The sequence below is a fragment of the Typopeltis vanoorti genome, chromosome 6 (genome assembly GCF_054136105.1).
Source record: "Typopeltis vanoorti isolate ZY-2024b chromosome 6, IOZ_Tvanoo_1.0, whole genome shotgun sequence".
NCBI classification, from domain to species: Eukaryota; Metazoa; Arthropoda; class Arachnida; order Uropygi; family Thelyphonidae; genus Typopeltis; species Typopeltis vanoorti.
In genome coordinates this window covers 105,922,251-105,948,587 of record NC_143554.1, presented here as the reverse complement: position 1 = coordinate 105,948,587, position 26,337 = coordinate 105,922,251, and the positions used below count along the sequence as shown (strand labels likewise).

At 34.3% G+C, this 26,337-nt stretch overlaps 1 protein-coding gene across 1 annotated transcript in view; it reads left to right on the top strand.

Moving 5' to 3' along the window:
* The window catches only part of LOC150105775 (uncharacterized), a 625,951-nt gene that overhangs the window by 500,591 nt on the left and 99,023 nt on the right, over positions 1–26,337 (top strand). Inside the window, exon 24 of the mRNA XM_090394343.1 lies at positions 17,153–17,327. Coding sequence (XP_090250469.1) covers positions 17,153–17,327 — 175 coding nt within the window. The remainder of the gene's footprint in view (positions 1–17,152; positions 17,328–26,337) is intronic.

The window sequence follows — 26,337 nt, the reverse complement described above, 5'->3', positions numbered from 1 at the left end:
GTATGGTCACTTAAATAGAATGGGAGAGGAAAGATTAGCAAAACAAGTGTTCTCTGCCAGGTTGGCAGGAAAACGACCCAGAGGAAGACCAAGATATAGGTGGATTGATAGAGTACAAAGTGCCTTAGATGATAGAAATATAAGATCTGGTAATGTTGGAGTCTTGACAAGTAACAGACTGATTTGGAGGAAAATTGTAGATAGGAAGTTAGTAATGATGTAAATTTTTCATGTAGTACTGTCATATCCTTTGCACCCCTTGAGGGTACATGGCAGGAATTTGATGATGATGATATGAATATTAAATTATAAAATAAGTTATTTACATCATCATCATCATCATCATCATCAAATTCCTGCCATGTACCCTCAAGGGGTGTACAGGATATGACAGTACTACATGAAAAAATTACATCATTACTAACTTCCTATCTACAATTTTCCTCCAAATCAGTCTGTTACTTGTCAAGACTCCAACATTATCAGATCTTATATTTCTATCGTCTAAGGCACTTTGTACCATATCAATCCACCTATATCTTGGTCTTCCTCTGGGTCGTTTTCCTGCCAACCTGGCAGAGAACACTTGTTTTGCTAATCTTTCCTCTCCCATTCTATTTAAGTGACCATACCATCTGAGATTAGCTCTGCTAACGCATTCCTGGATGCTGACAATGTCAAGTTCTTTCCTAATATCCTCATTTTTAATATGATATTGCCATTGATGCCATCTGTTCACGCCTCTAATCTTTCTCAGGACTCTCATATCTGCAGTCTCTAGTCTTTGGTCAAGTGTTTTACTTCTGACCCAGCTCTCAGATCCATAAGTTAAAATTGGTTTGAACACAGTCTTGTATACAGCTAATTTAGTATTCCGACTAATTTCTTTCTTATTCCATATGAATTTATTCAATTGACTTCCCACGATACCAGCTTTGCTGATTCTGTTGTCTATTTCTATATTTAGTTTACCATCTTCAGTAAAAATTGTGCCTAAGTAGCTGAAATGTTTTACTTGTTCCACAGGTTCTCCATTCACAACACAGTTGACATTTTCAATGATTCTGCCTATTTTCATTGTCTTTGTCTTTTTATTGCTGACCTTCATACCATATCTATTACAACAGCTATTCAATTTAGTCAGAGAATCTTGCAGACTTGCAGCGGATTTATTTAGAAGTATAACATCATCCGCATAAAGCAAAGAGCTGACATTAACATTTCCAATTTTGATATCAGGTTTAATACCACATTCCTTCATAATGTGATCCATATAGATAATGAATAACAGAGGGGATAATGTACATCCTTGTCTCACACCAGATTTAACATTAAACCATCTTCCTGTACTTCCTTCAATTCTAACTGCTGACTCACAACTCAAATAAAGACTAAGTATTGCTTGATATAATGCCCCATTGACACCATATAACTGCAGCGTATTGAATAGCTTCTCTCTTGGCACCTTGTCATATGCCTTTTCCAAATCGACAAAACTTAAATACAGATCTTTGTTATATTCCCATGCTTTCTCGACTATTTGTCGTAAAGTGAAGATCTGATCCTGACAGCCTCTATTTGGCCTGAATCCAGCTTGTTCTTCACCAAGCTTTTCTTCCACAATTCTTCTCAACTGTTTCTCAAGTATACTTGCATAGATCTTGCCAGGAACACTCAGTAGGGAAATACCTCTCTAATTCTCACATGCAGTTTTATTTCCCTTTTTATATATGGGTACTATGAGAGCTCTACTCCAATCATCGGGAATTCGTCCCTCTGTCCAGGCTTTCTGAACTATGCAGTGCAGCCACTGTAAGACTCTTATACCACCATACTTCAGCATTTCTGGTCGAATATCATCTACTCCTGCTGCCTTTCCACATTTCAAGCCTTTGACGGCTTTTTCTACTTCAAGTATGGATATGTATTCCTGACTGCATGCCTGGTCAGTGTTTTTTATCACTGTGCTGTCATCACTGCTTGTTTCATTTAGCAGTTTTTCAAAGTAATTACTCCATACTTCAAGGATATCTTTTTCTCCTGTTTTCATTTCACCTTTATCATCTCTAATTCCTTTTACAGCACTCTTTCCTCCATTCCTAAGCTTCTTCAACAACCTCCAGAATATTTTGCCACCTTCTTGATATTTATTTTCTATATTCTTGCCAAAGTCCTCCCATGACTTTTGTTTAGCTAGTTTTACACACTGTTTAGCTTTCTTACATTTGTCTCTGTATTCTGTAAGAGTAAAAGCTGACTTATTTGCCAGGAACTTTTGCAGTTATTTACATTAAATAATATTTACAAGTCTAGTCTTTGTGTGGAAGATCATGTTGGATTCTGAAGCAAATAATAATTACTCCAATCTCTATATATTCAGAATCCAACAAAGGCTTACTCTTCCTTTGAAAAATTTTTCACACTAGACTCACAAGTGGAGAAAACTGGCTTCTTATCTCCCTTCCAAGATCTTAAACAGCACTTTGTTTGAACATGATTAAATTTTTTATTACAGTCTATGCATTTACCTTTCTGCACTTCTCCATTTTTTATCATAGGGAGAATTTTGATTGCTACACTTTTAATGTGATATTGTCCTTTCAGGGCAGAAGTTCTGTCACTATTATTTATCCACAGTTGTCTATCATCTTGGTAATTTGTTTCTTTAGTCCTCCTTCTGTGATCACTCATTCTTTTGTATCTCCACTGACTTTCCAAATTTCTAATTTTACTACTTAAGGCAGTCACCTTGACAAAATTTGCCTTAACTATTTGTTGATCATTAGTGCCAACATCTGAATTTTGCATGGATATTTGTTGTTGTGATGGCTCATTAGTATCTTGTAGTGTTTCAGTCTGATAAAACACATCAGAATTCACATCATCATCATTTTTAGTTAATTGACTTACAGGTGACTTTTCCTTAAATGGTTCTAATTCATATGGCAATTTAAACTGCTTTGTCTGGTGTCTAGTTCTATCATAATCATGATTTCCATTTCTTCTGGTACATCTCTTCTTGTTCATCAGGGATACTTCCCTCTTAAAAAAATCACAGGAGAATTGATACCTTGCTAAGAAATTTGTTCCTAAAATAATGTGGGAGCTTAAGTTGGATGTAGTGGGGACAACAAGTAAATCTTACCACACACACAGTCCAAATTCTGGTAGGTAAATCTTTGTATCTTTGCATGAAGTTTCTCAAATGCAATGAAGCTCGAGTCAGAGAGAGAGTATTAATTCTTACAGGTTCTCTCAGCTTGGCAGTGCTTTTCCATAATTTGTTCTTCAGGGTTAAGAAATAATCCATTCTAATGGTAGAGGTATTGCATCCTGTATCTAATAAGATGTCACATTTAGAGCCCAGGATATCTCCTCTAATTCTCATCATTCTTTCATTAGGTGCTTGGTGTTTCTGGATTCTATTATTTCTTCTGTGAGGTATGTATCCAAATTTTGAGTCCCATCTGCTATTAGAGTAGTTTCCCTTGTTATGGAAACAATTCCTGGCATAATGTCCAACTTTGTTGCAATTATAACATTTTGGAGGATCTCTTTGTTTTGTCTCTGTCTTAGATTGAGGGATGATAGACATCCGTTGTTTAACAGTATCTAGCCCTTGAATTACCTTATCTAGACTAGTTAAAATGGGTTGATTTTGTTTTTCCACTTCATGTTTAATTATCTCATTAATTTTATCAGTTGTGGGGTTTTGGTTTTCTTAAGACTTCAAAGTAATAGCTGATAATTGTCTCACAACCTCATTAAGACTATCCATTATTGGCTGATTTAACCTATTTACTTCCTGGTGAATTAGGGTCTGCACTTCTGTCATCAGCCTTTTGTCAAATTGCTCTTTACCTTCAGTTATGCAATTAATACTACTTGGACTTTCTCCAATATTCTTTCCCTTTCCTTTTTCATCCTTATTTTTCTTTTCAACTTCAGATTGTTTCAGGGAACAACCAGTCTTATTTACAACATTAACAAGACCTACACTGGATGAGGGATAACGGTCTCCTAACATTTGTTCTTTTTCCTTGACACTTTTGAGACACTCTTCTAAGGTGGAAATTTTCTTCTTATAAGCTGTTTCTCTTAATTCTTGCCTAACACCTTGTCTAAATTGTTGGAATACAGCCCAATCTAAGTGTGGTTTATCCTCATTAGTCACATTTAAACTGTTGGCTAGTGTCAATAAACGATTGTGAAAATCAGTAACAGTTTCTTTATCTTTTTGTAAGACTCTCTGTAACTTCCATAAATTTGAGCCAACACTTCTTAATTTTGAGAACTGAGAAATAAGATTTTCCTTAAATATTTGATAATCAAATGTATCCTTGAGAATTGGAGATGAGTTAAAATATGTTCTAGCTTTGCCTATTAATTTACTTCTGAGTAAAATTAACAGTTGAAAATCCGTCCAATTTGCTATTTCTCTAAGGTTTTTCAACATAAGCAAAAAAAACATTACATTATCTGATTCTTCACCTGAAAACTGGGGAAAAACTTGTTGTGAGTTCACAGAACGAAAAAATTCACTATCTTCCATTTTAGATGTAGATGAAACAGCCATATTACTCTATTAACAATAACTTTTTTTAAAAAAATAGAATCCTAAAATAATTTCTCTGTTTGCCTGAATTTAGTTTACAACCAATTCACTTGATTCACTTAATTTTATCTTTAAATTCCTTTTACTATTACAAATTTTAATACTTAATATTACAGTCTTTGTCAGTGAATTCAAATCCTGTCGGCTGCACCATTTTGTTGGATCCTATTTCTTCTTAATCTGTACCTTGCATCCGACATGTTAGTCACTACGATGTCCTTAACCAAAAAAATAGTTGCTAGTTGATTTCTAATTCAAATATAGACAAAATTTATATTTAAAGACTGCGCCACTCTATATTTGAATTAGTTCAAGAATTGAAGAAAAATCAACCTTCAACTATTTCTCCTTAAAATATATACTGGCCGAGTATATTTGACTTATTTAATTTATCCGCTTTGGTTCGAATATTTTATGAATGGTGCAGTAAAAGAGATTCAGGCAAAATACAACTTTAGATAAACAAAAATAAACATTTAATTTTAAAATCACAAAATTTTACACTTAAGTTTAAATTAGTAATTAAGATATCACAAACATTTTAACTCCTCAGGTAAATTCAATCATTCAACTCATACAATGGTAAATCTGTTGTCTCTATAATACGGTCTTCTCACAGTTCCTTAAGTTCCAAATACAACAGAAATTGCAGTAATACCTCTTCACAAACAAACACTTTTAAATACACACTTTAGCTAATTCTCCGCAATAGTTACTGTTAATATAAGGAAATTCTAGGATGAAACTCACACACTTCTCTGTATAGGAATATTAATGGTTGGAATAATGTTACCGATAATCTTCTATCTTCATCTACTGATACATTTACACTTTTTACAACTGTAAACATTTTAAAAAGTAAACGGCACTCATTAAATAAATTCTTCTAAGCAATAACTGAATTAATCATCCGTCACAATACACATGAACAAACGTTGTTGCATAAAGTACTACTGATCACTCATGAAATAAGGCAATACACAATAATTCCTTAACTTTTGATTTTATATGCACAGTTGTTCATTCCTCTGGCATTCAATTAATTCTTTAGGCACTATAATTCTAAGCACAGCTAAGTAAACTTCAATTTTACAGCCTCTACTATTCTAGTAACTCCGTGCTTTATTTCAAGATTCTGTGTGTCCTTGACAGGTCAGCCCTGAAATTAAATCTCAACTCAGATATCACTAGTCTATTTAGTAGTCACTCAGCTGTCTTCCGTAGCTATAATTGTTATTCTACAATTTATTAGCTAACCGCCTCTCGACTAGTAGACTTTATTAGCTGCTTGAGTGACCTGCCGACTCGCTATTATCGCACTGTGATTCCCGAATGCTCCGATTCCAACCTAATTCCAATCCTCTCCTTTCTCTCTCTTAATAATATAATTTCAGCGTTCATCGCTTTTTATATCCATTCTTCCCGCCTAAATTGTTCTCGTGATTTCTTTAACTAAAACTCTTTTCAATAAGCTTTCTCCTCACGTGGTGTTCCAAAACGTGCAAGCTACTAACATACGTTTCCATGACAACAAAACAAAACATAATAAAATTGAGCTATTACATAATGTTAAACTTTCATCATCATCATCATCATACGTATCAAGGTTTTAGGCCTAGTATGGCTTGTTCCGGCCTTAGAAGTCATCGTTTAAGAGGACGTCCTGGTTTTCTTTTTCCTAATGGCTTGTACTTTAAGGCTTGTTTTGGTAATCTTTCTGTTTTCATTCTTTGAACGTGTTCCATCCATCTATGTTTATATATTTTTTAATTTTTTCAATTACTGGTTCTTGGTTTAATTCTTTCATAATATCTTCGTTTGTTTTGTGATCAATTAGGGTATACTTTGCAGTTTTTCTCATAAACTTCATTTCTGCTGTTGTTAATCTTTGTTTGTCTTTTTGTTTTATTGTCCAGATTTCGCTTCCATACATTAAGACCGGGAGGGCTAATGTATTGTATACTTTTAGTCTAGTTTGTTTTTGAACTGGGTTTGGTTTAAATATAGAGTTAATTACTCCTGTTATTTTTAAATATTTTGCAATTTTTATGTTTATATCTTTTTCATTTTCATAAGTGATCATACATCCTAGGTAGTTAAATGAATTCACCTGTTCTAAGATCTTGTTATCTAATACTATTTTAGTTCTTGCTGGATCTTGTCCTTTAAAGGCCATAGTTTTTGATTTTTCCGTTGATATTATGATACCATAATCTTTGGATATCTAATTTAGATTTAAAATAGCTTTCTGTAAGTTATCTTCAGAATTTGTAATTATTATTTGGTCGTCTGCAAAGAGGAGAGTGTTTAAGTTAACTGTAGGTGAAAGTTTAATTCCTTGATGTAATTTTTTACTCCATTTTATTATTATTTCATTTAAGTAGATATTAAAAAGAGTTGCTGAGAGGGGACATCCCTGTCGGACCCCTTGATTTATCTCTCTTGTATATGATAGCTCGTGATTTAATCTTATTTGTATTTGATTATTTTCATATATACTTGTGATAGCTTTTAGGATATTATTTGGTATTTGCCTTTCTTTTAATATGTTAAATAATATGTTTCTTTTAATATAATAAATTTAGTTTAATCCTTTATCCAAGTGTGAGCAAACAAAGTTTGTGCCTGAAAGTATCTTCAGGACTGGGGTAAGGTGATACAACACCAGGGCAACTCTTTGCAAAAGTAGAGCAAGCTACCAACGAGTTGCCCTGGTGTTGTATCACCTTACCCCAGTCCTGAAGATACTTTCAGGCGCAAACTTTGTTTGCTCACACTTGGATAAAGGATTAAACTAAATTTATTATACTCTAACCAAGTGAAAAATAAACTTTCAACATCTTTCTCTAAATCCAGAGTAATTTATTAAAAAAGAGTGGCACACCATTTGGCAACTCCTATAGGTAGAGATGACCTGCGAATGCTTCTGCCTGGTATCTCAGCTTGGGCCTGGCTCCCACTGAAGAGACCTCAATAAAGGTCAAAACTAGTCTGGGTAGTGGCCCTTCCCTTAATGCATAACATTAGACATATCCGCAAGGAGATGTGTTTTGCATTATAGGAGATACTGAGACAGGAGTGTTGGTAGCTTGCTCCACCTTTGCAACGAGTTGCCCTGGTGTTGTATCACCTTACCCCAGTCCTGAAGATACTTTCAGGTGCAAACTTTGTTTGCTCACACTTGGATAAAGGATTAAACTAAATTTATAATACTCCAACCAAGTGAAAAATAAACTTTCAATATGTTTCTTTTAACTTTGTCAAATGCTTTTTCAAAGTCAATAAATGCAATATGTGTTTCTAAATTATATTCTCTTCTTTTCTCTATTATTAATTTTAGGCAAAAGGCTGGGTCTATACATGATCGTCCTTTTCTAAATCCATTCTGTACTTCTAGAATAAAGTTTTCGGAATATTTCATTAGTTTGTTATTTAAGATTCTGCTATATATTTTGTAACAGGAATTTAGTATACTGATACCTCTATAGTTTTTAGGGTCATCTCTATTAGCTTTCTTAAAGATAGGAATCACAATTGCTTTTTCCCATTCTATTGGGGGGATACCAGTTGAGTAAATTTTATTTAAAAATAATAAGAGTCTTCCTTTGAATCTTGTTCCTGCGTATTTATATAGTTCTGAACCTAGCTTATCTTCTCCAGGTGATTTTCCGTTTCTTGTTTCTTTCAGGCTGATTTCTAATTCTTCTTCAGTTATTTCCTTTTCATTTTCGTTAATTGTTTGCCAGTTGTCTTTTTTAAAATATTTGTCTGTCCACAGTTCTGTGTAGTAATTTAGAAATTCTTCTAATTTCAATTCAGTGTTTAATTTTGTTTTCTTTGGTATCTGCATTTAGGTGTTTCAAAATCTTATATACATTGGGTCTTATTTTATATAAATCATGTTCTAAATTAGAAACAAATTTATTCCATGATTCTCTATGTCTTTTTCTGACTTCTCTTTTAGCTATGGCTCTTATTCTTTTATATTCTATTTCATCTTCTAATCTTTTACTGCTTAACCATTTGTGATAGGCTTCTTTTTTCTTTTTGATTATTTCTTTGATTGTATCATCCCAGATCTTCAGTTTTTTTCTTTTATTGAATTTTTGGTCTTTCCTAAGCTTTCATTTGCTGCTGCATTTAGTATCGTTTTTATATTAAGCCATTCTATTTCTATTTCTTCATTTTGTTTTATTTTATCTAGATACTGGTTAATTCTTTGTTCATATAGCCATCGTACATTTGTGTCATTCAATAGTCTAGTTTTATAAACAAATGTTTCAATTTTTCTTTCTGTTCTTGTTACTTGTAGCCATTTAGGTGGTAATCTTAATTTTATTTTAACAAAGAAGTGGTCACTGCTTATTTCATATCCTCTGTGAACTCTAACATCTAGTGAAAATTTTGATGTCTTTTCATTTAATATGAAGTAATCTAATATTGATTTCCATCCTCTTGCTGCCCAAGTATATTTATGTATGTCTTTATGTTTATAGAAGGAATTCATTATTTTTAGGTTATTATAAACTACAAAGTCAATCAATTTTTTACCATTTCTGTTTAGAGTGTGTTCTCCATGTATTCTTATATTATTATTAATTTTCATGTTTCCAATTCTTGCATTTAAGTCTCCTGCTAAAATTATGTAATCATTTTTATTTATTTTATTATATATGTTTTGTAGCTGATTATAAAAATCAATATTATCCTGTTCTCTTCCTTCTTCTGGGGCATATAAACCAATTATTGTTAAATAGTCTCTATCTATTTTTATTCTAGCTTCTATTATTCTTTCATTCCATAATTTATAATGTTTTAACTGTTTTGAAAGGGAGTTATGAATCCAAATCATGACTCCTGCTTGTGCTCTTTGGTCTCTGTCGACTCCACTGTATATCACATTAAAATTTTCAGTTCTCATAGTTCCTTTTAATTTCTTTTTTGTTTCAGTGATTACTGCTATTTTAAAATTTCTTTCATTTAATAACTGGTCTAATTCTATTTCTTTATATGCTATTCCTCTTACATTCCAGTTTGCTATGTGTATTATATTTTGTCGTTTCCATTTTCCATTCCAGGGTCGTTTCCCATAGATTCAATCCGATTATCTTTTTCTGTCAGCTTACAAGTATGGTTATGTTCTCCATGTCAGGGGACTAGCCTGACAATGGAATAGTTCAGTGGTAGGGCTGCTACCTTAAGGCTTCTGAACTCGCCTTCTTCCGAATTTAAACCCATAGGAGGAATAGGGTATATTGAAGGGGAAAGGGTAGATTATAGAAGAAATATAGTAAGGTTTATAGAGAGGGCATAGTTGTAAGGCCAGAAATGAAAAGACCCCATGGTCCTCGAGTACTCTAATAGCACAAGGGTCATAAAGTAAGAAGAGTTGGCTGATAAGGCCTTATAGGAAAGATTAAAGTAAGTGGGTCTTCCTCAAAGTAGAAGAAGGAGAGGATAGATCCAGCTAGGGTTCCATGGGAGTGCCGCTTCCCTTACAATCAAGATGATTGCCCCTTATGGCCCTGTTGGTCCACAAGTCCTTATTCAGTATATTCGGACCACCCCACCATATATATACACACACACACACACACACACATGGTGGGCTCCCCTATCCGCCATCCAGGGGACGCGCTCTCTAGGGGTTACAGGGTCCCCTGAGAGGCCTTTACAAACAGGAATAAATAGAGAATATTTACATTTCAAATAATGCGCAGTTAAATTATCAAATACAAGTTCTTATAATATTAATATAGTAATAATTAAAATAGCTTAATAATATTTAATACAGTCTTTTCATTATCAATACATATATCTTGATTAAATAATTAAATATTAGACAAAATTAAGGTAGTTATATGAATATTAAATTATAAAATAAGTTATTTACATTAAATAATATTTACAAGTCTAGTCTTTGTGATGGAAGATCATGTTGGATTCTGAAGCAAATAATAATTACTCCAATCTCTATATATTCAGAATCCAACAATGCCTACCCAAATTAACTTTCATGCCTTAACTGTTTGCTTGTCCTCCCTTTTCCTACTCTTCCAGTATGAAACTGATGAGAATTTATTTGGGAGTAATCACTTTCCTGTGATATACACGTTCCTGCATGGGCACTTATACACCCCATCACAGATAGTGATGGAAAATTGAGTACGGTGACTGGCTCCTGGGAAGTATCCAAAATTCCCAAATAACTACTATTCAGTTATGCTCTAATGTTCCTCCATAGCTCAGTTGGTATAGCTGAACCTTTTGGTTGAAAAGACCCAGGTTTTAATCCCATCTGTGACTTGAAGAATCTTTATCAGGAGTTTTCAATCAAGTGGTGAGTTAGCCAGTCTTTCATATGGAGTTAGTGGAGTTTTTCTCCCTGAAACTTGGGTTGTTCATCCCTAAGAACAGACACGACCCCATGAACACACATTTCTACAGATATAAAATACTTATCCCTAGAAGTATGCAGCAAAGGAATGGAAAGGTGACTTACATTAATTAACCTATACTCCCTAATCAGGAAACTCATCCTGGACAGATGAGAAATGGGTGGAATTTCTCTGACTACCTGCTTGTGCACGATTCTCGAAAAAATGGTTAACTCTTGTCTTTTGTGGTTTCTGGAGAGAAACAACTTTTTTTTTTTTTTTCCAGAATGCAATCTGGCTTCCGAAAATATCATTCTACTACTCGTTATCTAGTCTGACTGGAGGCATCCAGTAGAGATGACTTCCTGGAACATGAGAATCCAGTATCAGCTTTCTTTGATATTGAATAGGCATACAACATTGCTTGGAGATTTGGAATACTGAAAGACCTACATAATTTTGGTCTTCAAGAGAATCTCCCTCTTTTCAAGAACTTATCTAATCTTACAAGTCTGAGTAGGAAGTGCTCTCTTCTGATTTCTATAACCAAGAAGAGGAAGCCCACAAGGTTCAGTTTTAGTGTCATGCTTTTTGCAATCAAGGTCAACTTGATTACAGAACAATTTTCTCCAATAGTAAGTAATGTCCTCTATGTCAGGGACTGCCATTCATGTAATATAAGGATCATAGAAAGACAGTGACAGTGAACCATTCACCATCTCTCAAAATGGACACTTGTAAATGGGTTCAGAATTTTACAGCTTAAGACAGTTTGTGTGTATTTTTCCATGGATGTGGTCTTCATCCTGACCCAGAACTCTGACTAGGACAATCATTAATTCCAGTTGTGCCATAAGCAAGATTCTTGAGACTGATTTTTAACAGCAAACTCAGTTTCCTCTCTCACATAAGTCAGTTAGGAGACAATCCATAAAGCAGCGAACATTTTATGCATCCTGTCTTCCACCTTCTGGGGGTGCTGACAAGTGTTCTTTGCTTTGTTTGTACAGGGTATTGATAAGATCAAAACTTGATTATGGGTCCCAAGTCTATGCTTTTGCCATTGAGAGTACACTGTGATAGCTGTCAAAATAGCAACTGGAGCATTTTGCATGTTATGTATTTCTATGCTCTCCTATAAGGTCTAAAGATTGTAGTAAACAACATAGCCCAGATACCATTAAAAAATCCACCATGGCAGTTGTAATGCATACATGTAGCTTGTCTTTCAGTAAGCTACCAAAATTTTCCACTTCTCTAGTTGTCTATCAGCAACTCTTTGAAGCTAATAAAATTGAATACTCTGATTTTGTTCCTATCAATACAGATGGTTCAAAATTAGAGGACCTAGTGGGATCTTCTGCCAACTTTCAGCTGATCTGTGCACAATAGAACTTGCACTAAAGTACATCAGTTTGCATTGCTAACAAAGGTGCCTATTATATTGAGACACAAAGTTCTCTTCAGATAATAAAAAGTCTGTAGCTACAAAAACATTCAGTACTCTCCTGAATCCAACGCCACCTCTTTCAATTATGGAAGCTACACTTAGATATATGCTTTTGTTGGATTCCAAGCCATGTTGTGATCGAGGGAAATGAGGGCCTGCAGATGCTGCAGTTAGGTCTGCTCATTTCTCAAACATCCACCTTCTGCCTGTCCCATACACTGACTACCAGCAAATTATCAGACACAAACTTCTATCCTAGTGGCAATCATTTTGGAATAGAGAGAGGCTAATAATCAGCCCTACCAAACTAAGCCTGTAATGAAATGATGGCAGTCAGTCTAATCTTTGCACATTCCTTCCTACTGAGGGGTGGTAACATGCATGTGTGTGTGTGAGTTTTATAATGCCAAACTTAACATTTGTCATATTTTAAATGACTGTCCTCATTTCATGAATGAGCAAAGTTATTATTTTGGCCATATTTATAATTTGTCTGAGCCCTATAAATTTAAAATTTTTAAAACAATTAACATATTTTACTGTATATAGATCCTTTACAATATTTCTATTTATAGCTGTTGTTTCTCGTGTATACCCTTTTAATACCTTTTTTATTTATGTTTTATGAATTTTTTAACTTCTTCATTGACTGTTTTACAACTGCTTTTTATCCATTTGTTTGTACTTGTTTTTCTACACCTTTCTTCTTCTTAGAAATGCATTTATATACATTTTTCTCTGTATCTAATTATTTAATATTTTACTATTTTTTAACTTGTATACTGCTATGATTATTTACCAGCACAATATGTCCACATCTGTCCTTGCCCCATAAAACATCAAACCATCCAACCAACTATTTTCTTAAGCAGTGTAAGTAAAATATTGAAATGCATTTCAGTTTAAATGCAGCAAAAATCATTATTCTTAAAGTCTATAAATACATTTAATTATTATTCAGTATACTTTTTCACGCTGAATAGAAGTTAATTACCCAACCTCACATTGCACTCTTGAATTCATATATCATAACCTTTATGGTTTTCATATTATAAATATGGAAACCAGAAAAGAGTGAAAGTGTAAGCATGTTTACAGAATACTCAAACATGTAGGAATTCTTATGTGTTGGTCGTACATGTTGATTCATTTTAATGGTATAGATGAGAACAAAGACTGACAAGAAAATAACTATTTATTAACTTATTGCTGATATTTCGCTAGTATTCTATCTAGCATCTTCAGAGCACAAAAACAGTTTGTTACAGTACACAAGACAACCACAATCCGGTATAACAATGGGATTAGTTTGAACAATTGTAACATACAGCACAAAAGACTAAAGTCCTAATTATGTTGAAGTTTATCCTAATTATGATGCCATCTATGTTGAAGGGGAAAAAAAAAATCCAGAGAGAGAGAGAGAAAAAAAGCAGGTATTAATCTGGTCTTAAGATGACTGTCTCCCAAATCTTTGGCAAATTTATACAGCCACACTTGTTGAGGTTTGGAGTATGTTTCAAGGCTTCTGTTGATTCCAGGAACAACCTCTCTGACTTATAAAAACTTCTGTGCAGTACTTTTGTTTTTTCCACTCGATCCTGTGTGCAGAGGTATCCAAAGCATATTCTGCTAGACCTGACTTACCATAGCAATAGTGCTGGATGTATTTTCTATGTTCACTGAGATGGATGTCCAAAGCTCTTCCTGTGTGTCCATAGTAAGCTCAATCACATAAACTCCTGGATGTGATAAAGGAGAGATCCTGTCCTTGAGTGAATGGATGAGGGTTGCCAATTTCACATACGGTTTAAATATTGTGTGTAGTCAATGTTTATTCAGCACTCTAGATATCTTTTCAGATGTGCCTTTATTATATGGGATGGTGGCAGTTTTTGTTGTAGTGTTCTGTGGTAGACATAAGGGGGGGGGGCTTTCTGGGGGAGCATTTAGTATTTTGTCTATGTTATGGGGATTATAGCCATTAAGATAAGAAGGTGTGATGTAATGAGTGAGTGAGTTCAACAGTGAGAGTAATATCATTGGAACAAATCGCTCTAGCTCTGTGGGTTAGTGTTTTTAGGATACCATATTGTTGAGATGGGCGATGATGTGATTGTTTGTGTAAGTATCTCCCTGTATGTGTGGGTTTTCTATAAGTGGATTTTAGGGTGTTGGCTGTTTAAATATGATAAGAATGTATCCAATGTGTCGGGCCATGTGTCAAAATTACAAACACATCATCAACATAGCATAGCAGAGCTTTGGTTTGAGCATGGCTGTATTGATAGTTAACTTTTCCAAGTGTTCTATGTGGAAGTTGGCTGGGGGGAGAAAGGGGGGGAGCCCATTGCTGTCCCATCTAATTGTTTATAAATTTTCCCTTTCCATGTAAAATACCTTGCCTGTACTGTGAATTTAAATAGTTGGAATATATCAGGAGGAAAGTATGACTTTAGTAAATCAAGGGTTTCAGTTAATACTGCATTTGTGAATAGTGAGATGATATCAAAACTCACCATAATGTCTGAACTTTTTAAGGTATGGTTTCTAAAATATTTTTAGGTGGATAAAAAAAAAAGGAATCCTAGAATCAACAAGTATGGCTGTATAAATTTGCCAAAGATTTGGGAGACAATCATCTTAAGACCAGATTAATACTTTTTTTTTTTTTTTTTTTTTTTCCCCTCAACATAGATGGTGCCTAATTAGGACTTTAGGCTTTGTGTTGTATGTTACAAATTGTTTAAACTAGTCTCATTGTTATATTGGATTGCAGTTGTCTCACATACTATAACATACTTTTTATACTCTGAAGATGCTGGATAGAATACCAGTGAAATATCAGCAATAAGTTAATAAATAGTTATTTTCTTATCAGTCTGTGTTCTCATCTGTACCGTTAAAATTAATCAACACGTACAGAATACTCAGTTCCACCTATCACTGAGAGGCAAATGATGTGAACATGCATTATGACTTGGTAGGCAGCAAAGAATTAAATTAAGATGAAAAGATCGGAACACCCTAAAATTTTAATATTATTATTTCTTGGACATCTCCATGAAGTCAAAGATCCCTTTGTGGCAAATCCACTCTAACCATTGTTCACACAATAGTACAGACCACAGACTGTCATTCTATTCTCATAAGAAGTATTCCATATACCTGCCATAATCTTCATATCATGGTTAGGTTTGTTGCATTTTTTAGCTCACAAATCACTGGCTCTTATAAGCTGGTGAACAATGCAGTGAACCAAATATGAACGTAAATGACCACTGTGGTTGCAGAATATCCCATGTATGGGAGAGGGCACTATCATATAATTTCTGCATCCCAAAATTGTTTTAACAAGCAGTAGCTGGTTTGAACATCAGCAATCAGGTAGATAATGTGATAGATTTTTCTAGATTCATAAAAGACTGAAGTAAGGATGAATAGGATGATGATTATTAGTTTAAGCAGCCAACAGGCATCATTCTTGAAGGCCAGCAAGTGCAACTGTGTGAAATTGAACCTTGAGTAAGTCCACTGTTTGAAAAATTGTTCATGATATCCTTGGCTTTTGAAAGGTGTGCTCTCATCTGTGTCCTACAATTGTTAGTGGAGCACAAGGCAACATGCATTTGGATGTGTTTGGAGAATCTGTTATGATACAGTGACAAAGGCAAGGATTTTCTTGCTCACCTAATCACAGGAGACGTGCCATCACTCTTTACTCCAGAGAGCAAACGAGGCTCCATGACCAGTGACATGTTTGTCCAACATTTGAAGCAAACAACCAGGACTCCTGACAAGCACTCTTATTTTGACAGTGCTATTCCACACACACACACATACACTGCTCATACTACTCATGAGTGGTTGCACTCTAATAATCATTGGGAAACTCTACCACATCCTTCCCTACAGCCTAGACTTAGCACCTTCAGACTTCCATTTGTTTGTCCTCTTTAAGAAACACCTTTCCGGAAGGCATTTCACTACTGATGAGGAAGTTAATCAGGTGGTGCGATGTTGGTTCCCAGTCTGGGTGTGGGCATGGACTTCTTCAGTACTTATAAACTGATCTGTCGTTGGGACATTTGCATCAATACATTTGGAGACTGTGGAAAAGTAGTGCATGTTCACTTATTTCTTGGTGTATAATTTCAACTTCCTGTTATTAAATATCCTTGGGGGGAAAAAAAATAAGTCTGCAAGCTTTCAGAGTGGGGAATGACATAAAAAAAAAGAGATGCTTGAACCTTATGGTCCAAGTAAGTGTAAACAAAGATAGCAGAGTGGATGAGTTCTAAATATTCAGTGAAATGAGATTATTTTTACTTGAATTTTGAATTTTTTTTTTAGTGTAGTTTTACTTATTTTATGTTTGTTTTTCATTTAAAAAAATTCTTTCTGGAATCATGTGTGCTATATTGAAACAACATTAAATTATATTGGGCTGAGCAGAATAGTTACTGTATTTGTAAATGAAGATAACAAAGGAATTCTTTTATATATGCAGCATAAAAAAAATAACTGAAAAGTGAGAAGGAAGGAAAGAAAAATTATAGAATCTCATAGATTATGTAAAAGTCTATTCTGAGTTACAGTAGATGCATTGCATTGTAGTATATATATATATGTATATATATATATATACTACAATATTCTGAATTTACAGATATATATATCTGTAAATATGTAATTTTTAATCATATTTAGGATCGTTTGCTGGCAGAATTACTAATTCGTCATAAAGAATGGATTGTGACATACCATGAGCATGATTCTCTTCTTCAGAATAATCCTGGGGAAGATCTGACTGAAGAGGAGCGCAGAGCAGCTTGGGCAGAATATGAAGCTGAAAAGGAAGGAATAATTCAAGATGCTGGAGCTGGTATGTTTTATTTGTTTAACTTGTTAATATATTTACAGTGATGTAGTAATCTGTCATTTTTCTGATTGCAGCAGAAAATATCAGTTTGTCAGTCACATAATTTAAAGCTCAGATAACTAAAGGTGTATTTACATGGTGATGTAGCACAATCTTGTTGACACATACTGATCCATTCACGTGTTGAATTTGTTGAAGTGATCCATTCAATTATTTAAAGGTTGAATAATTGAAAAATCACTGTAATTGTATCACTCACTACCCTTGCTTATCCTAGAGAGGTAGGATGCTATAATACATTACAATCAAAAATGTATTATGTAAAAAATAGATACTTCATTATGAGTTTTTACCAGAAATTTTCTTCTGAATATTATTAAGTATCTAATTTGAACATTCCTTGCTCTTCTTTCTACTAAAATAGTTCAATTACATTGCCTCAAATTTTCACCTGCTTTTTCTTCTTCTGTTCTTGTTATTTTTTTAAAGAGTTATTTTGATAATACTCATCATGTATGGTGTTAAAATGATCCCATCACTTCTGATTAATTGTTTATACATCCATAATAATAATAATAATAATAATAATGTAGAGAAGTTCTTTCAGTTTTCAATTGTAATGTGGCTCTGCCAGTTACTAATTTCCCTAATTTTCTTTATGGGTCTTTATTTTAAAAACTGATTTAATTTAAACTAAGGTGTCAACATTTTGCTAAAGTCTCTTTGGCATTATCAGGGGTTTCAAAATATTACATTTTTACATTCTTATATTAAAACCAGAGAACAAGTAACAGGCAAATCAAAAACCAGCTGACCCATCAAATATCTTGACTTTAAAAGAGATTCTCAGCAATGTAGCATGTAATTACAAGTGTGAAAATTTTCTAATTTCTTTATGTTTATTTTAAAAACTGATTTAATTTAAACTAAGGTGTCAACATTTTGCTAAAGTCCCTTTGGCATTATCAAGGGTTTCAAAATATTACATTTTTACATTCTTATATTAAAACCAGGGGTGCTTAAGGGTCAAAGCTGTATAACTGAGAGGAGACCTCCACATAGCCTTTAAAGGAATGCGGAGAACCGACCAGGGCTTCTGAACCTAATGTCCAATCCTCACCTTCTCTTGGTGCACCCTGTTGGGTATCTACTTTGATACTGAACGAACGAGGATGGGCTGGCAATTTGGGATTTAGCCGACCAAATTGTATTCTTATTGGTTAAACCAAAATAAAAAATGATGGTACAACATGACAAAATTTCATGCCGGCTGGGACGTCGCCCGGTTAAACAAGGCCCCCGTTGTTTTCGCCAGGGAACCAGGGCGAACAGCGAAAAGTCAGCTACTGGAACAAATCTGAAAACAAACCCCAACTCAACATCACCAGAGTTAAAGATCAGTATTATCAACGTAAGAAGCCTGAATGGCAAAGAAATGGAGCTAGCTGAGGAATTAGATAAGTACCAGATCGACATAATAGGGGTGACTGAAACAAAAAAGACCAAAACTGGTGAGATCTTTCTGAGCAATAAATACAAAATGTTATATTCAGGCAATGACAATCAAGGAAAAGAAGGAGTAGCCATAGTATTCAACACAAAATACGAGGCTAATCTTCTTGAATGGCAGTAAGTCTCAAGTAGAGTCATGTGGGCAAATATGAGAATGGGGAACTGGACAATGAGACTTATTTGTGCCTATGGTCCCAAAGAAGGTTCTACTAAGGTAGAAGTGGAGGAATTTTTTGAGGCTTTAGAAAAAGCAACTGACACAATGAAAAAGGAAAAGTTGGTCCTTGTTGGGGATCTAAATAGTAGAGTAGGAAATGATTGTGAGACATACAAAAATATTTTGGTAAAATTTGGAGAAAAGAGCAAACCTAATAATAATGGCAAATATCTGTTGGATTTCTGCTCAGGACATGGACTGGTTATTACTAACACCATGTTCCAACATAAAAATGTGCACAAATTCACATGGAGAGAAGAGGCTAGGAATAAGAAAAGTCTCATTGACTATGTTATTGTTGATAGTGATGTTTTCTCCCTGGTGCAGGACACCAGAGTGTACAGAGGATTTGAAATTGGAAGTGATCACTATTTAGTCTTGAGCAGGATAAAATTGAATTTCATATTGAAAAGAATAACATGTAAGAAAGTTTTAAAGCGAATCAAAGTTGAGCAGCTCTCAGATGTGAACTGTAGACTAAAATACAGAAATATTATTGAAAAGAAAATGAAAGAGTTTGAGAACAGGAATCAAACCTTGGAGATTCAGTGGCAAACTCTGAAGGAAACATTGATTGATTCTGCCAGAGAGGCATGTGGTGAGGTTGTGTGCAAGGATAAAAAAAATCAGAACTCCCTGGTGGACACAGGAAGTTAAAGAGGCAGTGAAGGAAAAGAAGAAAGCATATCAAAAGTTCCTGGCAAATAAGTCAGCTTTTACTCTTACAGAATACAGAGACAAATGTAAGAAAGCTAAACAGTGTGTAAAACTAGCTAAACAAAAGTCATGGGAGGACTTTGGCAAGAATATAGAAAATAAATATAAAGTAGGTGGCAAAATATTCTGGAGGTTGTTGAAGAAGCTTAGGAATGGAGGAAAGAGTGCTGTAAAAGGAATTAGAGATGATAAAGGTGAAATGAAAACAGGAGAAAAAGATATCCTTGAAGTATGGAGTAATTACTTTGAAAAACTGCTAAATGAAACAAGCAGTGATGACAGCACAGTGATAAAAAACACTGACCAGGCATGCAGTCAGGAATACATATCCATACTTGAAGTAGAAAAAGCCATCAAAGGCTTGAAATGTGGAAAGGCAGCAGGAGTAGATGATATTCGACCAGAAATGCTGAAGTATGGTGGTATAAGAGTCTTACAGTGGCTGCACTGCATAGTTCAGAAAGCCTGGACAGAGGAACGAATTCCCGATGATTGGAGTAGAGCACTCATAGTACCCATATATAAAAAGGGAAATAAAACTGCATGTGAGAATTACAGAGGTATTTCCCTACTGAGTGTTCCTGGCAAGATCTATGCAAGTATACTTGAGAAACGGTTGAGAAGAATTGTGGAAGAAAAGCTTAGTGAAGAACAAGCTGGATTCAGGCCAAATAGAGGCTGTCAGGATCAGATCTTCACTTTACGACAAATAGTCGAGAAAGCATGGGAATATAACAAAGATCTGTATTTAAGTTTTTTCGATTTGGAAAAGGCATATGACAAGGTGCCAAGAGAGAAGCTATTCAATACGCTGCAGTTATATGGTGTCAATGGGGCATTATATCAAGCAATACTTAGTCTTTATTTGAGTTGTGAGTCAGCAGTTAGAATTGAAGGAAGTACAGGAAGATGGTTTAATGTTAAATCTGGTGTGAGACAAGGATGTACATTATCTCCTCTGTTATTCATTATCTATATGGATCACATTATGAAGGAATGTGGTATTAAACCTGATTTCAAAATTGGAGATGTTAATGTCAACTCTTTGCTTTATGCGGATGATGTTATACTTCTAAATAAATCCGCTACAAGTCTGCAAGATTCTCTGACTAAATTGAATAGCTGTTGTAATAGATATGGTATGAAGGTCAGCAATAAAAAGACAAAGACAATGAAAATAGGCAGAATCATTGAAAATGTCAACTGTGTTGTGAATGGAGAACCTGTGGAACAAGTAAAACATTTCAGCTACTTAGGCACAATTTTTACTGAAGATGGTAAACTAAATAGAGAAATAGACAACAGAATCAGCAAAGCTGGTATCGTGGGAAGTCAATTGAATAAATTCATATGGAATAAGAAAGAAATTAGTCGGAACACTAAATTAGCTGTATACAAGACTGTGTTCAAACCAATTTTAACTTATGGATCTGAGAGCTGGGTCAGAAGTAAAACACTTGACCAAAGACTAGAGACCGCAGAAATGAGAGTCCTGAGAAAGATTAGAGGCGTGAACAGATGGCATCAATGGCAATATCATATTAAAAATGAGGATATTAGGAAAGAACTTGACATTGTCAGCATCCAGGAATGCATTAGCAGAGCTAATCTCAGATGGTATGGTCACTTAAATAGAATGGGAGAGGAAAGATTAGCAAAACAAGTGTTCTCTGCCAGGTTGTCAGGAAAACGACCCAGAGGAAGACCAAGATATAGGTGGATTGATACGGTACAAAGTGCCTTAGATGATAGAAATATAAGATCTGATAATGTTGGAGTCTTGACAAGTAACAGACTGATTTGGAGGAAAATTGTAGATAGGAAGTTAGTAATGATGTAATTTTTTCATGTAGTACTGTCATATCCTGTACACCCCTTGAGGGTACATGGCAGGAATTTGATGATGATGATGATGATATTAAAACCAGAGAACAAGTAACAGGCAAATCAAAAACCAGCTGCCCCATCAAATATCTTGACTTTAAAAGAGATTCTCAGCAATGTAGCATGTAATTACAAGTGTGAAAAATGCTAGGCATGTTTGATAATAGTCTGACAGACAGTTCCTTAAACATTGCGACAAACTTCAGATATCCATTTCCCAAATAAGCAGTTGAGAATAGATCAAAATCTTGAGTAGCTTATATTGTAGTTGATCTACTTTCCTTAGTTTTGATATCAGGTCAAGGATAAGTACACACACACACGCTCACACTGAAAGCGGCTTTGCTACAAGAATTAAGAAAGAAAGAAGAATTCAGTAATATCCTGGCTCCATTTTATGGCAGGTTGTTATAAATTGATCGAGCTGATTCGTTATAAGTTGGCTTACTTTCCAACTTTCAGTACAGTCTTCTTTTCCAAAACTATTTCTGTAACTTTTTGCGTCTACCATATCTGTGTGGTTTTTCTGTTCTTGCAGGCAACTTCATCACATGCTTCACTGTTCAAATACATGCACTTTTTCTAATTTACATTTTACATCTGAACACAATTTGATTCTTTTTTCAAACCTTGTTAAATATTTTTATTTTCACTGTGATATTGATTTTTATATTGCTCAAAAATTTGTAATTGCTTCTTATATCAAATCATTGTATACATTTGTTTTCTGAGCCAGTCTGATGATATCAACAAAAACATAATCAACATATTTTAGCATCTTTATGTAAACATAGTGTTGATAATATAGTGCACATTCACTGTAGCAAACTTGTAGAAACTGCAGGAATAGTTTGTTATAGCGGCCAATTTGCTATAATGAATTTCTTTTATTATAATATTATCTATTAGGTTTTGGCTGGAACTTTTCAGTAGTTTTATTGTAGTGAGTGTACTATAATGGTGTTTGCTATAGTGAGAGTCAGCTGTACTTTATTAGCTTACATTTCCCAAAACGTTTTTATTTGTTTGGAATTCATTAATTACTCTGTTTCTGAAGTCAGCAAGAACCACTTTTTTTATGTCTGCTGCTGTTGCTACTGACCCCAAAAATTCTTCTACTTGTGGAATTTTCTCTGGGGCTGTAGTCACAAATAATTCTCATTGTCCATTGTTCCATTTTGAGTAAGTGAATACACATAAATAACACAGTATTACAATGCCAAACAAACTAAAGTGCAAAATTTGTGTTTATTAACTGGATTATATTTTGCTGGATTTCAATTCAGCATCTTCAGAGCAAACTTGTTACAGTTTATGTACAGCAGTGATTAAGTGAAACAATTCAAACTGCAATTGACAAAAGATCTAAAGTCCTCTGACTTTAGATCTTTTGTCAATTGCCCTATGTAAAATAGAAGTATTACAGCTTTGTATGAGTTGATCTTTAGATAACAGTCTTCTCCCAAATTTGTGGCAAATTAATGCAACCATACTTGTTCAAGTTAGGAGAATGCTTCATAGCTATGACTGACTAAAAATAATCTTTCTGACTTGTAACAACTTTTATAAAGCACTGATTAAACTAATCAGTGCTTTATAAAATATTTGGTCGTTTAATAATTAAAAATACAAACTATATTTAATACTGACCATTTTACAAACATCTTACATTATAGCCTACCAGTTTTGCCAGCAAACTGTCTAGCTTTTTCAAGGCGTTTACAGAAAGACATAAAAAAATTGTAAATGCAAATTGAAAGGAACATAAAAATGTTGTAAACAAACTAGTAGCTAAGGTTACACGTTCGCGTGACAGAGACTGAAAGGACTTATTGTTCTTATTCATTATCACGCATGCATGTTTGTTGTAAACGTATAATGTGATTACTGACTAGCTGTAGTTCAGATGGATTTAGAGAGAGGATCAGGTTTTTCCATGAACTGTTTAGGATTGCACCCTGATTTCTGTTGAGGTTTCCACCGGTTATTAACACTATTGCGGCTTCCTTGAATAAACGATGTCTGTAGTCGTCATCCAGATATGGCATGGAGCTGTTTTGCCACTCTATCATGTGGTTAGACGTATAGAAATGATGTGCTATGCCAGAAGAATTTTGTTGTGGTTTACATCACCAACATGTTCTTTTTGTCTGATTTCCAAACTCCTTGAAGTTTGTCCGATGTAGGCAACAAGTTTGTATTTTTTTTTTTATAAAGCACATTGATTTTTTTCTATCTAATCTCCTGTGTGAACGGATGTACAAAGCGTGATCTGCAGTCCAGACTTGCCATAATAATAGTAGCAAATGTATTTCTTATGTTCTCCAAGGCAGATGTTAATAGAAGTATGCTCATAGTAGGTTAAATCACAGTCACAGGGAACTTCACATACTCCAGGATATGCTAGAGGATGAAGTTTGTCCTTAGGAGAGAGAGAGAATCAGAGTTGCCAGTTTGACGTGTGGTGTGAAGGTTATATTTTAGTGGTGTATTGTTCTTGTGTGGTTGGGGAGGGGAAAGTAGAAGGGCCATGCAGTATTTTATCTATTTTGTAGCACCTGTAGCCATTGCCCGAGAAAGTATGGCAAAGATGATTGAGTTGTTAATAGAAGTATGCTCATAGTAGGTTAAATCACAGTCACAGGGAACTTCACATACTCCAGGATATGCTAGAGGATGAAGTTTGTCCTTAGGAGAGAGAGAGAGAGAATCAGAGTTGCCAGTTTGACGTGTTGTGTGAAGGTTATATTTTAGTGGTGTATTGTTCTTGTGTGGTTGGGGAGGGGAAAGTAGAAGATAATGATAAAAAAAAAAGATAATGAATCATCTGAAAGGCAAGTGATTAATACATCAAGAAAAGGAAAACAGTATATATATATATATATATATATTTTTTTTTTTTTGCTATGAAGTAAATCTTGGAGTGTTGGCTATTAAGGTAAGTTTACAAAAGAATCTAAAGTGTCATGTCTGTGAGACCAAATGGCAAACACATCATCAGCAAAGTGTCACCACCCTTAGGATTTGTAAGGGCGGTGACACTTTGTAAGTAAGTATTTTGTTCTCAAAGTGTTCCTTACAAATTAGCTAAAGGGGAAAGAGGGGAGGGAGCCCATTGCTGTCCCATTAAAATAAACTATGAATAATGCCAGCACCTAAGCTTGTGAATTAGATTAATAATCATGATAGTACCAAACATAAAATATTACGCAGATATTTCAAATGAAGCATATTGTCCATTTTCAGCATAAAAGTAAACAGTTCAAATTGGCAGAACATTTAAAAATAAGGCAGGAACCATGGACTGTTTAGAGAAGAGTTCCCATTCTCTTAATGCTTTTATCATTTTTGTGCAGGTACAAGAATTTTGAGGAAAATTTTGCCATTTGCCTGCATATATATACCTGTTAACTAAATTTCTAGTTACTGTCCAACCACTGATGCGAGACCCTTGGCTGGCAATGTGCCAATAAGAGTCAATTCGTTGAAAGAGAGAAAGGAATAAGGCACAAATTTGTCACCAACATGCAAAATCACATGCTTTATATGTAAAGTTTTCCAACTGTTGTACAAGCAAAATAGTTACCACTTTAAAAACTAGAATTTTCATAAAAGAAAAGCTAATATTTCAGTGGATAATAATAAGGGGGATCTCAGAGTAATAATAAAATAAGTTTCACTCCTTACACACATGTAACAAAAAATACATAAAATTTATTCAAAAACTCCAATGTATTTCATCCAACATTATGTAGACATTGTCAGGGAAATAAGGCGTTAACTACATTCAAAAGATGAATCAAAATAATGTATATCAAAATGATCTGCAATCATGTATATTAGCTTGTGTGTCAGTCACAGCTGAAGTATATGATATTGCGCTGTTAGAGTTCAGAGGAACAATGTAGAGTTACATAGGTTGAAAATAAAAAAAAAAAACTTATGAACAATTAATAGTAATCACTTCCCAAAACTTGGATATTTGGCATGCAGTCCAATTGGTTCAGGTTTGGATGATTTCTTAGTGTTTCACATGTTTCAAGGAAAAGATGATCAAATTTGAACTACTCAACTTTCATATTTTGGACGAACTGGTCACTCTGTGGAGAAGGAAATTAGCAATGCTATATCTGGTATGAGGAATTGCAAAGGTTTGGTCTCATAGAACATGAAATCAGCATAACACAAAATCCCATAGAAGTAATTTTAAGCATGAACACTTGTTTGAGGAGAACTCCATAGCTTTGCATTGTCCTAATTTAAATCACAATGATGATATCTAAGTGAAATTGGGATATTCTTATTCTCAACTGCAGTATGTTTTAGTCAAATTTTCTCTACCTAATGTGTGCCACTTGCCTTAAACAGTTAACTAATTGTTAAATGATTAAATTCTGTTGTGTTTGAATTGTTCATTTCCACTCTTAAGCTAGACTATAAGTTTCACTCCATGTTTAATGTAAAAGGAAATAATTCAAACAAGATATGTACCACTTTATGCATCATTAAATAATTAGTTGTTACTACTCATACTCATAATTAGTTCCTGCTGCTTATATTTACCTGATGATTATGTCACAGGTTCATTGGAAAATATTCTCATTTTGAAATTTTCCCACATCACTTAAAATTGATTACCATTCAAGAAGTTTTATCTTCATGTTTAGCATTCACTTCTACAGA